Source organism: Hoplias malabaricus, chromosome Y, assembly GCF_029633855.1.
Source record: "Hoplias malabaricus isolate fHopMal1 chromosome Y, fHopMal1.hap1, whole genome shotgun sequence".
In the NCBI taxonomy this organism is placed as follows: Eukaryota; Metazoa; Chordata; class Actinopteri; order Characiformes; family Erythrinidae; genus Hoplias; species Hoplias malabaricus.
Window position 1 is genome coordinate 24,975,255 of NC_089820.1, and position 16,856 is coordinate 24,992,110.

At 45.9% G+C, this 16,856-nt stretch overlaps 1 protein-coding gene across 1 annotated transcript in view; it reads left to right on the plus strand.

The window, feature by feature from the left end:
* The window catches only part of LOC136679752 (tetratricopeptide repeat protein 28-like), a 202,013-nt gene that overhangs the window by 144,517 nt on the left and 40,640 nt on the right, over positions 1–16,856 (plus strand). The window contains 2 exon segments of the mRNA XM_066658422.1: positions 11,897–12,693; positions 14,167–14,711. Of these exon segments, the coding sequence (XP_066514519.1) occupies positions 11,897–12,693; positions 14,167–14,711 (1,342 nt within the window).

The following is a 16,856-nucleotide window of genomic DNA, read 5'->3' on the forward strand; positions in this document are numbered from 1 at the left end:
GCCCTGGAGAAACTATCAGACTCAATAGAAGAACATTACAGAACCACAGAACTCAGCATTTACAACCTCTCCTGATACAGAGGTGCACTCTGAGTGTCTTTCAGAAAACTGCTGTGCACTCGGGGTCGGGGTGAACAGCGAGCGGCTCATTTTCGCTTAAAGGAATGAATGAATAAGGTACCTTAGTAGGAGCAAATATACAGGTACCTATTCTACCCCTTTCCACTGATATGAAATGAAAAGGCTGTGTCTTGCTTTAGTCAAAACACCACAAGGATCAACCCCCACAGCAGCGCTCTCCCCCTGTCTAAACAGCCCTGTTCAGAGCGGCCGCTTGGGTCTGACTTTGTATTTGCGCTCTCACATAAACGTGGGTGTGACCCACAGTGTGTGGGTCTTCATATTAACGTGGAGATGCACTGAACAAGGGATGCAATTTGTCTCCTTTAAACATGGCCATGTCTATGTGAGAGTCCTGCTCCGTTGGTCTTTATAGAATAAAAAATTAAATAATAAATACATTATGAATGTGTGAGTGTGTGTGTGTGTGTGTGTAGCCCTGTGAAGGACTGGCGCCCCCTCCAGGGTGTATTCCCGCCTTGCGCCCAATGATTCCAGGTAGGCTCTGGACACACCGCGACCCTGAACTGGATAAGGGTTACAGATAATGAATGAATAATAAATTATAAGGTATATAAATATAATTGGCCAGTTTGTGTTTTGGTGGTAGAAATGGTTGATGGTTCCTTTAATACTGGACACACGTCTAAAGAGGCGGAAAAGTGCTTAACTGGTGTAGAGACTAACCAGTGGCAGTGGCGGACACAGAGGGGTTTGACAAGCAGGTTTAAAGAGGGATCATCCATCCATAGGAGAGAAAAACCACAGAGTCTGGATGCATGCTGCGTGTTGGTGCGCTGGAAAAGAGAGAGAGAGAGAGAGAGAGAGAGAGAGAGAGAGAGAGATCCACATTGAACATAGGGGAAGGGGCAGACCCAGCTGAGACACACACACAAATAAGAAAGCCCCATTTATCTGCTCGGGGGAACATGGTCAGTATTATATCTGGTCATTAGGCCAGTCGATGCTGGAGGGACCACACTAATGCCACTGTGGAACATCACCGCCCTGAAATGGAAGAGAACAAGCGAGGGGAAGAATTACAGACGGATGGAACGGCACTGGAGACATGAGCAGCGTGGAGATGATAGGACAGATAGTGGTCTTGCCACAGGCATAGCTGTAGTGTCCAGGGAGGACACAACCGTCTCAGTACTTTATCTTGTAGATAATGATGTGGAGATACAACATCTCAAGCTAAAGAACAGCATGATGGAAACCAGGGGTTTCAGCCTTGTCTCTACTCTTCACCAGATTTAAATCAAAACAGGATTAGTGTTAAATGAACAATGGTGATTTTGCTGTGTTCTGGGAATAATTAAAGATGTCTGAACATTGCTGTGAGGATTTGATGGTAGCCATAAGTGCATGAATGAAGTCAGGTACTAAAGATGGGTGATTAGGGTTAGGGAGTGTGGTGTTTCCTCCTTGTGTCCGCGTGGGTTTCCTCTGGGTGATGGTCTGTGAGGAGTGTGGTGTGTTCTCCTTGTGTCCGTGTGGGTTTCCTCCGGGTGACTGTCTGTGAGGAGTGTGGTGTGTTCTCCCTGTGTCTGCGTGGGTTTCCTCCGGGTGACTGTCTGTGAGGAGTGTGGCGTGTTCTCCCTGTGTCTGCGTGGGTTTCCTCCGGGTGACTGTCTGTGAGGAGTGTGGTGTGTTCTCCCTGTGTCCGCATGGGTTTTCTCCGGTTGATATATCTCTGAGCTCTCATCACCTGTCTGCTGCGTGTCTGACTTTATTTTAAATATATAGAAATGTCTGTTCCTCTGTGCAAAGTGTAAACTGTTCAGGTTTTTGAAAAGATGCTGTTGCATTATGGGAAATGTAGTTCATATTTTACAGGATTAAATTAACTTTTTACCACTGTGATTTTACTGGGGCACAGCAACATGCCCCAATAAATTGCGTCTAGTGACTCGCCCGGCTGAGAAACAAAGCGCGGATAAAAGTGTATCCTATTTTTATGTCGCTTTGGATAAAAGCCTCTGCCAAATGCATAAATGTAAATGTAAATGTAGATAAAAGAGAAAAGAACACAGATGACTGTAGAACAGAGAAAAAATGTCGATTAAAAAAAAAGAACGAAAAATCACAGCGTCATTCAGTCGGCCGTATTCTGAACATGTGCCGCAGAGGAGCCTTGAAGAAAGAGAGTTTGCCCTGAGAGAGAGAGAGAGAGAGAGAGAGAGAGAGAGAGAGAGAGAGAGATGAGTGCCAGACAGCTGCATCCTGTACAGACCGACTCTTCTGTGACTTTGAAAGAGAACCCAGAAGCTCTTACACTCACTGTTTTTTCCTCATGTCTTCCTCATTCTGAACACGATGTACAGTGTATACAAACAGTAGAACAGTGGGCCTGTGTTCTCTGGAGTGATGGAGCTCCATCAGATCCTCACAGCAATGTATCAACATTTGGGTAAAGCCTTCCTACAGGAGGTGAGGCTATTTCCCAAGTGTTTCCCAGTTGAATGCTACAGACAAACTGCTGGAGGAGGAATAATGGTCTGATGGAGCTTCTCTATCCATGGCGTGGAAGGCCGATCCAGAAGAGTGAAGGCTTCTCTGTATCAAACCAAGCAGCTTTCTTGGATGTGGATGATCGAAGGTTGTTTGAATCGTCCTCGCAGGGCAGGAAGCTTTTATCTGACCCTGTAAGAGGCATGCACCCTGTAAGAGGCATGCCCTTGCATTAGACTGTGCTGTTAAGCTGTTAGGCCATCGACTTCTGCACTTAGCGCCACAAAAGAGAGCCACACTTCACCCCCCACTGAGCAGTTGACCTCTCTCAAGAGCTATTTTGGGTTGTTGCTGAACATCCAAAGCAGTGCAACATCCCAAACATTACCACAGTTATAACACTTTTACATAAGCTATGCACTGTATATGCATGGTTTTAGAATCAGATCTGACTGTGATGTATGAAAATTTGTGTTTAAACCCAGCTATAATAAGCGTAGGGCGGCACGGTGGAGTCGCTGTCGCAGAGCTCCAGGGTCCTGGGGTTGTGGGTTCGAGCCCCGCTCCGGGTGACTGTCTGTGAGGAGTGTGGTGTGTTCTCTCTGTGTCTGTGTGGGTTTCCTCCGGGTGACTGTCTGTGAGGAGTGTGGTGTGTTCTCCCTGTGTCTGCGTGGGTTTCCTCCGGGTGACTGTCTGTGAGGACTGTGGTGTGTTCTCTTTGTGTCTGCGTGGGTTTCCTCCGGGTGACTGTCTGTGAGGAGTGTGGTGTGTTCTCCCTGTGTCTGTGTGGGTTTCCTCCAGGTGACTGTCTGTGAGGAGTGTGGCGTGTTCTCTCTGTGTCTGCGTGGGATTCCTCCGGGTGACTGTCTATGAGGAGTGTGGTGTGTTCTCCTTGTGTCTGCATGGGTTTCCTCCGGGTGACTGTCTGTGAGGAGTGTGGTGTGTTCTCCTTGTGTCTGCGTGGGTTTCCTCCGGGTGACTGTCTGTGAAGAGTGTGGTGTGTTCTCCCTGTGTCTGTGTGGGTTTCCTCCAGGTGACTGTCTGTGAGGAGTGTGGTGTGTTCTCCCTGTGTCTGTGTGGGTTTCCTCCAGGTGACTGTCTGTGAGGAGTGTGGTGTGTTCTCCCTGTGTCTGCGTGGGATTCCTCCGGGTGACTGTCTGTGAGGAGTGTGCTGTGTTCTCCCTGTGTCTGCGTGGGTTTCCTCTGGGTGACTGTCTGTGAGGAGTGTGGTGTGTTCTCCCTGTGTCTGTGTGGGTTTCCTCTGGTGTGTTAATCATTTATTTATTACAAAAAGGTTAAACAAGGCTTGTCTTGGTGCCCTCTTGGTCCAGAGCGCTGTCATTTTTAGCAGGCTTAGCCTTTCAGTGGTCTTCAGTCCCACAGTCTCTGGACTCAGGAACATGGAGACACTGTTGGGTTTGCTGTTAGACTGTTTGGCCTTACTCTAGAGAACATAAGCCACCATTAAGCACTTTACATTTACTGACCCAGTGTTACTGGTGCCTTTACTCTGATGTCTTCAAGAGAAGGTTTAACACCAATGCCTGATTTCAGCAAAGCTGGCTTAGGGCCAAGTTCCACCAAATCCTTGTAACAATGTCCCGACATCTAATTCTTACAGGACGAGTGGAGGCTAATGCTGCAGGAAACTTGGACATACTCCCTAGAAATACCCTTGGTTACCCTTGGTTACATGTTGGACTATGAGGTGTCCGTAACCTTGGGTTGTGTAGTGTACGGCTAGAAGTGGCATCAACTCTTGCTAAAATGGTGAGTTGAAACTGATGGATGAGATTCCCATAGAGAAGAAGGACACTTAATGATTGTTAACGAATAATCGAGAAGGTTGTAATCCTCTAGAAATCCCCACCCACCCCCTCCATCTGCACAATGCCCCATTCCCTGTCAAAGTCTTCCTGTCTCTAACCCTCTGATGAAATCACGCTCACTTCTTGATAAACCATGTTTATGCATGTCCCCACATTTCAAGTCCTGATCTGATTCTGAAAGCACCAAGCACCAAAAGCACCAAAAGTCTAGCCCCAGGACATTCGCCTCTTCCTCTTTCTTCTCCTGTGAGTCTCCAGGTCCAGCTCTTTTCCTCTGTTTCTCAGCTCTATTTTTTCAGCAGGACGCCAAAGTGCTGCAGGGCAGCGCTGGAAAGCAGCAGTGACCAGGCAAGCGCCCAGCTCTGGAGGCTTTTCCTTTAAAACCCGGCCAATCTTAAATTCCTCCTCGCCTGTCTGCTATTTATGGCCATGGCAGAGTGAAAATGTGTCACATTAGCTTTTGTGCCTTGAAAGCCATAGAGGGTAGAGGAGGAGAGGCTTTGATATGGTTTCTCTCCACCAGGGTCTCACAGCGCCGTGAGGAGAGCAGAACAAAGCGCTCTCTCTCTTTCTCTCTCTTTCTCCTTCTGGTTTTAGCCGAGGCAGCGCACCGACTCAGATGCAGAAATGTGCTCTGTTCTTCGGCGGTTTTGCTTGGAGTTAGACATTTCACGTATTGTGCTTACTGCGCTTAATAAAGCAACTCTGACAAGTGCTGATCCACGCGAATCTAAGTTTGGGTGAGGCTGGCTGTGAGTGCACTGTGAGGGTTTGATGGCATTCAGCCACGAGAGTCTCAGCGAGGTTGGGTACTGATGGATCTCCAGAGAACACAGTGCCACCACTTCACAGCCCAACACTGAAGGCTTTATACCCCTCTAGCCCACCGCTGGCATTGAGCATGGTGAGCTTAGGCTCATGTGCAGCTGCTCTAGAATATCAGTGGAGATTACGCAAGCTGAATGCAATGATAATTTTGTTATTGAAAACTATGACAAAATATATTTGTTCAATAATCATCTGAAGACGAGGACTATAATGAAATGTGAAAGAGTGACCATTTGTGATTGGTCTGTCTGGGAGTCACTCGTATGAATTGTTGGCCAGTGATTCACAGTTGAAACCCTTGGAGTTGACTCAGTTATAGTTTACAGTGTTTCAAAAGTATTTGAAACACATATTGTGGCCATAGGGGGTGGTATGGTGGTGCAGCAGGTTAGTGTCGTAGTCACACAGCTCCAGGGTCCGCTCTGAGTGACTGTCTGTGAGGAGTGTGGTGTGTTCTCCATGTCTGCGTGGGTTTCCTCTGGGTGACTGTCTGTGAAATGTGTGGTGTGTTCTCTCTGTGTCTGCGTGGGTTTCCTCCGGGTGACTGTCTGTGAGGAGTGTGGTGTGTTCTCTCTGTGTCTGCGTGGGTTTCCTCCGGGTGACTGTCTGTGAGGAGTGTGGTGTGTTCTCCCTGTGTCTGCGTGGGTTTCCTCCGGGTGACTGTCCGTGAGCACAGTCTCCTCCCTCAACATCCACGGCTGCAGTACCCTTTATTAAAGCAACTATGACCCAGCTGTTCTCTGGGCTCTGGCGTGGCTGACCACCGTTCTAGGTGTGTGTGATTGTGTGTGTGTGTGTGTGTGTGTGTGTGTGTGCTCATGACCCCTAGTTAATGTGTGTGCATGTGAGGGTCAAAATGTGGAGGCGCAGCTTTGTGCAATGGTAAAAGAACACATTTATATATTTTATGTTCAAATTATAGTTGTTATAAAAAGCGTCTACAAACCTTTGGCCACATAGTGCAGTTGCGAATACAAGATGACTAGCGAATGTAGGCATGGGGCACTGGCCGAGTCCATGCACTGAGGGCCCGAGTGTGAAATCGTCTTATCCATGCCCACTTTGGAGCGGAGGGGGGAAAGTGCAAAGGCAAAAGCTGTATTGATTCACCCCAGAAAGCGGCCTCATCTCTTTCGCTTGTCATCACTGCGCCTCCTTCACGCCAGACCGGCCTAATGCGAGCTGACAAGAAGTCAGGCCTTCCCTTAAGTCCCAACCGAAGTCAGGGTGAGGGCGAGGGCAGAAAATAAACTCATAGCTCTTACAATAGCGTGGGATAGTCTTTTGTTTTAATCCTCTGGCTCAGGCCTCTATTGTCCGAATTCCTCGCTGACCAGAGCACAAGACATGAGAGCCGGAGAAACCCAGCAATTCCTGGAAGTGGAACAAAATACACACGAGGTCTAAATGTGTTCCAGCCGGGGCTTTTCTGCGGTCTTGAAACGCTGCTGAGTTTATTTGACCTCGGGGTCTCGGAGTGGTGTTTTATTTGGCCTGAGTCACTGCCGCTGTACTCGCAGGTGTTTTGTACCCAGGATGTTCCACTTTATTGCATTTTTGGTAGTGGTTACACTTCCTATGAAGCCTGTATTCTGAATCTGTAAGGTTTATAAACACATTTATAGTGGTAGCTCTTGGAGTATTCATAATCTGGAATTCATATCTACACAAATCAGGTATTAATGTTTGGTGATTAGTTATAGGGTGGCACGGTGGCGCAGCAGGTAGTGTCACAGTCACACAGCTCCAGGGACCTGGATTCCTGGGTTTGATTCCCGTTCCGGGTGACTGTCTGTGAGGAGTGTGGTGTGTTCTCCCTGTGTCTGCATGGGTTTCCTCTGGGTGACTGTCTGTGAGGAGTGTGGTGTGTTCTCCCTGTGTCTGTGTGGGTTTCCTCCGGGTGACTGTCTGTGAGGAGTGTAGTGTGTTCTCCCTGTGTCTGCATGGGTTTCCTCCAGGTGACTGTCTGTGAGGAGTGTGGTGTGTTCTCCCTGTGTCTGCATGGGTTTCCTCCGGGTGACTGTCTGTGAGGAGTGTGGTGTGTTCTCCCTGTGTCTGTGTGGGTTTCCTCCGGGTGACTGTCTGTGAGGAGTTTCCTCCCACAGTCCAAAAACACACGTTGGTAGGTGGATTGGCGACTCAAATATGTCCATAGGTGTGAATGTGTGAGTGAATGTGTGAGTGTGTGTGTTGCCCTGTGAAGGACTGACGCCCCCTCCAGGGTGTGTTCCCGCCTTGCGCCCAATGATTCCAGGTAGGCTCTGGACCCACCGCGACCCTGAACTGGATAAGCGGTTACAGATAATGAATGAATAATTAGCTATGGCCCTACAACTCATCCCCACGCAATTGGACAGACCTCCACAGACCAGTACTGGGGGTTTTATACCCCTCTGGCTCATACTTGGCCTTGGGCGTGGTAACGTAAGGCTTATGTGCTTTCACACTAGAGCATCTCTTTTCATTTCATTTGTTTCTACGAATCAACTAGTGATTGACAAAAGAGTGTAGTTTAAATAGGAAGGCTTTTTAAAGACCTCTTAACAAAGTGCATTTATCAGACTCTAGATTTAAGAATGTAATAGATATTACAGAACGTCTAATTGACATAATCTTGCCTATATCGATTATATAGATTTTAAAAATTCTGTTCATCGTTTGTTGTTAATTTTGTTTCTATGTCCCCGCTGTGTGTTCATGTATCATCCCCTAAAAACCACACTACTACACATGCAGTCATGTGATTCTCCCCCATCCAATCTGACACATGGAAGCAACACGGAGGAGAACCTAATCATAGAGGCGGGCCGAGCGATTTGAGCAGCTCATACCAAAGAAAAAAGCTATCCATCCATTATCTGTAACCGCTTATCCAATTGAGGGTCACGGTGGGTCCAGAGCCTACCTGGAATCATTGGGCGCAAGGCAGGAATACACCCTGGAGGGGGCGCCAGTCCTTCACAGGGCAACACACACACATTCACTCACACACTTTTGAGTCGCCAATTTTTGAAGCACAATCACAGCAACAAATAAGAACAATTTACAGCTTAAAAAAGTGGACAAACTCACATTACGTTTAGAAAGAATACACCCCAGCTTTTATACTAGAGCATATTTACAGCACAAGCCTCGTCAGTGAACTATGAGGCAGAAAACAAAACCAAAATAATTATTTACGTTCATTAATCGTAATTGATCTAAAATGTTCAATTAATCGTGATAATGATTTGTGCTCATATCGCCCGGCCCTAGGAATAGGGTCATTTAAAATTCGCATTACCATCTACCCACTGTTCCTTATTGAATATTTCACACCAAATTCAAATGAACTGAACATGGACCTTAAGACAGGGTGTTTTGCTTTGATCTGTTATCTAAAATATAATCCACCCTCCCTGTATTGAATATTTATTCATAACATACTGGGAAACAGCGTGGGGGTCTGTCCTGCTTTTGTGGTACCGCTGCAGTGCGCCAAGTCCAGCGACCTCCTGCCAATTACAAGAATTTCAGCAAGGACTGTCTTCTTAAGCCTTGTGTGTGTGGTACACTGCCAATCCACTTATGGCATCATCCTTCTGTGTGGGTACATGAGTGTGTAGGCATTGGTGTGTGTGTTTGTACCAGGAAAACATCACACTGTTCGGACCAAAACCTATTTACACACTCACATTGTGGGGACTGGTCTGCCTTGTGGGGACCAGCTGGTGGTCTATACACAATGAATGGAAGCCTATGTAATGTCCTCAAAATTCACAGATACACGATTGTGTGTGTGTTTATGTGTCCACGAGAAAAAAAGCAGAAGGTGAGAAAGACAGACTTATCTGTTTTGAGCTTCTGCTCTTCTGGGAAGGATTTTGACAACATGTTTGAACATTTCTGTGAGGATTTGATGGCATTGAGCCACAAAAACATGAATGAGGTCAGGGGCTGATGTTGGAGGATTAGTTCTAGATCACAACATCACTCTAACTCATCCCAAATGAAATGGATAGGGCTCCAACTGGCCTGAAAACGCAGTTGCATGGATTTCCAGCATGATGATCTTAAGCTTCTGTGCAACTGCTCCAGAGTGTTTCTGTCATTTCACAGTTTTTTCTGTGCAGATTATACAGTCAGAGTTTACAGTAGCTGCCATATGGACCTACACAGAGACACATTTCAAAGAAACACCATGATATTTAAAATGTTTTATTGTTTATTTCTATATATTTGTCCTCATTTAAACAAAAATCTGTTCCACTCTCAGAGAGAAGGGACCGCGCGATCAGATTATCTACCTGTAAACACGGGGAAACGAATAAGACAAAGGGATATGAGGCTTGTGTCTGTAGGGTCTTACACATTAAATAAAAAACATTGGAGTAAAAGAACACCATTACTGAAGCCTGTGTATGATCTGTGTATGAATAACTCACTCAGTGATTCAGTCACAAAATCAGAGAAATGCACATTAGATCCTATGTTGAAAATGCACATTAGATCCTATGTTGAAAATGCTAATATGGCTAACAGAAAATAACAGTATTTCTCCTTGTTATGCAACATTGTGGGATCCTTTACCACCTGGCGTAAAGAGGTGGTGGGCTGCTGTGTTTTTAAGTGCTGTGAGACTCTCTCCAGTGCCGGGGGAGGGGCTGTGTATGAGGTACATTTATAAGTGTTTTACATCTGTTTACAATAGTGCTGCTCTCTGAAACCAGACAATCATTCGCCCCAAAAAAAAATCACATGACTGCAATCCATGGATTGAATTCACGTGACCTGATGCAATCAACCCCTCAAGAAATGGTTGAATGCCTGGTGTAAAGGAGAAATTTTAGTGAGCAAGTGTCCACAGACTCAAACGTGAGGAAGTAGCTTCATTTAGCGTGGATGATTCATACACGCTTCTATTAGAAAACCAATGTTGGTTTTGAGCCCCATTAGTCGTCATGAATGGATGTGCAGCCGCACTGCAGCAGACAGCATCTCGTTGTGTTGTTTTATACTCAGCAATTATCGGTTCAGAAAGCACAACCCTTTCTATCCTTCTGCCAGCCTCCAGGCTTTCCCTGACTTGATTCAAGCCTCAGAGGCAGAGAGCATGGTTTGATATCATGGCGCAATTATTATTTTATGAAGAGCCAAATGACAGCAGTGTGCAGGATGCTGAGATGAACTTGAAACCCTGTAGGAGAAGCCGAAGAAGGGTTTGATATTTTCGCAGGGAACTGAAAAGCTTCCAATAAGATCTGTCATCCTTCAGAAACAGAGGAAAACCGAAGCAGCCAGAATAGTCATGTACATTATTTATAGTTCCAGGCTCACCCAGACCACATTTCTTGAAGTCTCCAAGTCATCCATGACTCTCTGGAGACTTTATAGCATTACTTTAGATGTCAGTCTTTTTAAGATACGGGAACAGATTATTGTTGGCTATTGTTCAACCCAGCAGCAACGTTTAAAACCACACAGTACATTACACTGGCTAGAGGAGTGTGTTTCAGGTGGGAAACACACTGCCCCAGATCTACGTAAAGAAGTGTGCTTTGGAGGATTTGAAAAGGCATTGTGTAAGTGCCTCATTGTGTGAATGTCTTTCTTTCTTTCTTTAAAGGGCACAGCCCTTTTTTCCCCACAAATAAACAGTCTTGGGTCTTAATGACACTGGGTCTGTGACATGTTTAGCACAAGGAGCACACGGATCAAACAACACAGCACTTTTCTTACCCTGTTTAATAGCCTTGTTCAGAAGGACCGGTCGAGAATGAGAGACTGTTTAATCCAAATTCAAGGCGCACAGGAGTGAGGAACAATGAGCAGGTTTTTAGTAATTTTCTCTTTGTTCTCTTTCTTCTCTGTTCCCATTTATTTTTTCATTTTAACTCAACGCTGTTATTTCTCAGCACTGGCTTTGTCTAATGTTGCTTTATTTAACCTCTTCTTTGTGCTTTCACATAAACACGGGTCCAGCTCTGTGATTGGAGAGACTCAGATAAGGGGGCGGGGCTATTCTGAATTTCATCTCTAAGGTTTAAGATCCAGCACAGTATCAGAATGACTCGTTTTATCTGGTGTTTTCAGGCTGAGGCAGATCTCAAAATAGTGTTTTTTATGTCACTGTGTGTTGGTGGGCTTCAGATCCCCACTTTAATGTGATGATGCTCATTTTTATTCATTATTTTTATTCAAAATACAAACTAAACAATGACATTACACGTACGCTTCCTCTGGCCCTGTATTTTCAGAGAACAATGGTGGGGGTCCTCAGCATGAATTATGCCTATGCTCCTAAGAGTCCTTGAGCAAGACGTTTCAATGGAGGTATGAAATAAAATTAGTTTGATGAAGGAGCATGCCCAAATCTCCTCCCATGTCCCATTCTTCCTTGACTGGGTGTCTGGCTTTGCTTCTATGCCCAGCTGGGGCACCTGGAGGAAACCTGTGCAGACCCAGGAATGACACACCAAATTCCTTAAAGGATTGACAGTCACCCAAGGTTGGGATTGAAACTAAGTTCCTGGAGCTGTGTGGCAGTGACCTCATACCTCTGTGACTCCGTCTATGATTCATGAAAACACATGAAATCAGAGTAAATATCAGAATGTAAAATGTGAAATGTTCCGGCAAATTGAATTCTGCGTATATAATTTTAACCCCACTCTCCTGTGCTGCAGGTATCATCCACCAGATGAAAGGGGACTTTGAGTCTGCCTTGAAGCTCCACAAGACTCACCTCACCATTGCCCAGGAGCTTAATGACTATGCCGCCCAGGGTCGAGCTTACGGCAACATGGGGAACGCTTATAATGCTCTGGGTGTTTTCGACCAGGCTGTCCGTTACCATCGACAGGAGCTCCAGATTTCCATGGAGGTTAATGACCGAGCCTCTCAGGCCTCTACTCACGGGAACTTGGCTGTCGCTTACCAGGCTCTGGGAGCTCATGATCGAGCTCTACAGCATTATCAGAACCATCTCAACATCGCCAGAGAGCTCAGAGACGTCCAGAGTGAAGCCAGGGCCTTGGGAAACCTAGGCAACTTCCACTGCTCCAGAGGAGAGTTTGCTCAATCCGTTCCCTACTATGAACAGTATCTTCAGCTTTCCCCTGACTTGCAGGACATGGAGAGTGAAGGAAAGGTCTGCCACAATTTAGGATATGCTCACTACTGCCTCGGCAACTTCCAGGATGCTGTGAAATACTATGAGCAAGATCTGGCTCTCGCCAAGGACCTTCACGACAAGCTGAGCCAAGCCAAGGCCTACTGCAATCTGGGGCTTGCCTTTAAAGCCTTGGGTGACTTCTCCAAGGCAGAGGAGTGTCAGAAATACCTGCTGTCACTGGCACAGTCACTGGAAAACTCCCAGGCCAGGTTCCGGGCCCTTGGAAACTTAGGGGACATCTATATCTGTAAGAAGGATACTCCAGGAGCAGTGCAGTTCTTCGAGCAGCAGCTTGCTCTCGCCACTCAGGTGAGGACACTGATGACTTTATTTTCTCGAAAGAGCCTTCTTCATATTTTAAAACGGCTGTTATACTGACACCTAGAGGTCTGGATGTATTAGAGGACGTATTAGATTCTATACCCAGGTTTAACATGGTAGGTTGCTTAATCTATGGGGCATAAACTGGTTACAATTCTACTTGATACCTCATCTTAGGCAGGTGTATGTAAACAAACATATTTAATGTGTACAAATAAAGTTTAAAATATTTTCGTGTAAGGCATGAGTGTAATTTAAACCTCTAATGGGGGAAAAAAAGAAATCATTTAGATCCCAGGGCTATGAATAAGATATGAAGGGTAAGGACTTAAATTTCTTGAACCGGGGGAAATTATTGATGCAACATTTGCTGTGATTGAACTGAGAAAATGGTGGAAAACTTTTTGGCAGTATGGACCATGCTCAGATGTTCAGGCTTAGGAATCTGTATAAAGGCAAACCCCCTGTTGGAGAGACAATACAAAAGAAAGAGGTGGAGACGGTGTGAAGGTGGGAGCAAATTTGTCAGACACGGAAATGACATGTGTTCACAGGGTATATATAGAGCTGAGGGGGGTTTGGGTGTGGTTCTACTTCCAAAATTAAAACATATCTTCAATTGGTAGGTGGATTGGCGACTCAAAAAGTGTCCGTAGGTGTGAGTGAATGTGTGATTGTGTGTCACCCTGTGAAGGACTGGTGCCCCCTCCAGGGTGTGTTCCCTCCTTGCGCCCAATGATTCCAGGTAGGCTCTGGAGCCAAGCTGGAGTCACAGGGCGCAAGGAGGGAACACACCATGGAGGGGGCGCCAGTCCTCTGCTGGGCGACACACACTCACACATTCATGATAGAATACAACAGAATGATTGGATGATTAAATGTATTGTTGTGTTTCAGAATTACATGTTATTTTTTGAAAAGATATTTTAAACTTATTTACACACCTCAAGTGCCCCTTTCGGGCGGCACGGTGGTACAGCAGGTAGGTGTCACAGTCACACAGCTCCAGGGACCTGGAGGTTGTGGGTTTGATTCCCGCTCCGGGTGACTGTCTGTGAGTGTGGTGTGTTCTCCCTGTGTCTGCATGTGTTTCCTCCGAGTGCTCTGGTTTCCTCTTGCAGTCCAAAAACACACATTGGTAGGTTGATTGGCGACTTAAAAAGTGACCGTAGGTGTGAGTGAATGCGGTGTGTTTGTTGCCCTGTGAAGGACTGGCGCCCCCTCCAGGGTGTATTCCCGCCTTGTGCCCAATGATACCAGGTAGGCTCTGGACCCACTGTGACCCTGAATTGGATAAGGGTTACAGATAATAAATGAATGAATGAATGAATGAATGAATGAAGTGCCCCATTTGGATGTGCAACTTTTTATATGCTACTTCAAATGGGTGATGGCCAATATAATAACAGATAGACAATGCTGTACCATTTAAACTTAATTTCACATTCTCTTTCTATATAGGTGAAAGACAGAAAAATGCAAGCATGTGCTTACGCTGCCCTTGGTGCTGCTTACCGGTTGATGCAGAAGTATGAAGAAGCGCTGTCCTACCATGCCAAAGAGCTTGAGGTTTGCCAGGAGTTGGGTGATGCACCTGGGGAAAGCAAGGCTCATGGGCATCTGGCTGCTGTTTACATGGCCCTGGGACAGTATCCTGCTGCTTTCAAATGCTACGAGGCCCAGCTGGAGCTCAGCAGGCAGATGAGGGACCCTGGCATCGAGGCTCAGGTGTATGGCAACATGGGCATCACCAAGATGAATGTAGGGGCCATGGAGGAGGCCATCGGTTATCTGGAGCAGCAGCTGGCCATGCTGCAGCAGCTGAACGGAACCGAAGTGCTGCTGGACCGGGGACGTGCCTTCGGAAACCTGGGCGATTGCTATCACGTCCTGAACGACTATGAAGAAGCTGTGAAGTACTATGAGAGATACCTGGCAGTGGCTCAGAGCCTCAACAGACTGCAGGACCAGGAGAAGGCCTACCGAGGGCTTGGGAATGGACACAGGTGAGGACATTCTGAGAGGATGGTCAGCTTTATAGAAATATACAGTGACAGTGTTTTGCCTGATTGGTGCACCGAATTGATAAGAATGTGTGTTAAAGGCAACTCATTATACACTTGTTCCACAAGTAAACACAGTTCAGGGACATAATGAAGGTGTCTTTGACTTGCTTTGGCCAAAATACCACAAGGATCAGACACCGCAGCAACATTCCCAATGTTCAGAATTGCAGGTTTCAGCACCTGTTCCTTTAAATGATAATGAGCCACTCGCTGTTTACCCCGACCCCGAGTGCACAGCAGTGAGGAGCGAGGAGTAGAAGCAGAAGCTCTGGTTTTTGCTCAGTTCTCTTTCTTCTCTGTTTTTACTCAGTACTTGTTGTGTCTCACTTGTTTCTCTGTGTTTAACCTCCTCTTTGCGCTCTCACATAAACGCGGGTCCAGCGCTGTGATTGGACAGAATCTGAAGTACAACTGACACTGGTGATTTCTTCATAGGAAATCCCCTTTAAAAATGTAGAAAATCTCATAACTACTATTTCAAATATTCCTTCTGCAAAATACTTTGAGAACAACTTTTCTCCCAGTAATTCACTACTGAAGAATGCCTTGTTTTCTGCTCAGCATGGGTACATTACGTTCATTATGATGTCCCTGCTTTGCAGATGGAGTTTAATAATGGATGGGACGTATTAGTGTTGTCGCACATTAATCAGGTATTTTGAGGAGAAAGGGGCTAAACATCAGTATTCAGGGTGTGTTAGAGCGGGAGATAATTGCCTCACTGCCGGGTTAATGCCCCTCAGAGACGGCTTATTGTTAGGAGTCATGATCTTCCTCCTTCACACAGAGCCGTCTTTCTAATCAGGAAATATCCGGCATTGTTCGTTTGTGCTGCTGCTTGCTTTTTGGGACCACGTTCGTGGAGTCACCTTGAGGGTGGGCTGGGTTTTGAGCAGTGGCTGAGGCATGATACATGTGCCACATTTTCCTGCCGATCTCTCTGTATGTAAAGAGGCTTGGGTGCATGTTTGAACCCAAATGGAAAGTGGGTTAATTCATGTTGACCCTTATTTTTCTGCTGGGCCTGTTCTTTTCCTTCTTGTTCTTGTTCCAGCCTGAGGGTCTTGGCTGAAAATATGAAGGAAAAAAATAATAATCCAGGGAGGCAGACAAAAGCACCTTTTTTTCCTCCTCATTCCCTTGTTTTTTAACGGCTGGGACTCCACTCAGCAGAAAAATGAGCGGAATTTTATATTAGTCGTGCCTGAAAGGAGCGCTGAACAATATTGAAACAGTCTGCTGTGTGTTTCGGGATGAAAACACCTCCCCACCCACTTCAGTGTCGAGCTGAGAGTCATTAACACCGAGAGTTAATTAAACTCTAATTGCAGAGCTGATTATCCTTTTGAAACAACATGCCCCTGATGTTATTCCTGTGTGAATGAGCTTTAGAGGGGTGGCTGCATTCCCCCCTCCACAGATGTGATACTATTTTAGAGTAGCTTCCAGTCAATGGAGGTTTCCCCATTTCCCCATCACTCTGAAGTGCTGCTTATGATTCTGTGAGGGTTGAAAGAAAAAGTCACATTGCAATATTTAAAATAAACTGCAGCTAAACAGAGTTGAGTAATTCTTTAGCGATGACTTTCAGCCATTTACTCTCTTTCTATAGCTCTGTTTATTTCTCATTGCTGTTGTTGTGTTGATTGTGACATGTATGGGACATAAACAGAAGAAAGCGGTGGCTCAGAAACATCACGGGTTCATGCTCCCAGCCCTGGGTTATAGTGTTAGCCACTTGGTTAGTCACTGTTTGAGGAAAGATTCAAGGACCAGGTTCATGGTGTATGTATGGTTGACCAGATCTGAGATGGTGAAAAAGAGGACATGTCTCCGCACTGACGTGCAGACTGACCAATTAAATAATTAAAAGATTTTAGGCTACTTCACCACGCCCCCTTCTCACTCAAGCAAACCAATCGGAGTAGGGGAGGGCGGGACTAGTTTGTGAACGAAACGCTTCTCGAAGTTCTATGTAAGCTCTAGAAAAATAAAATCCCGGACGTTTGTGAAATTCCGCCCGGACATTTTGTTAAGTCTAAAAAAGAGGACATGTCCGGGTAAAAGAGGACGTTTGGTCACCCA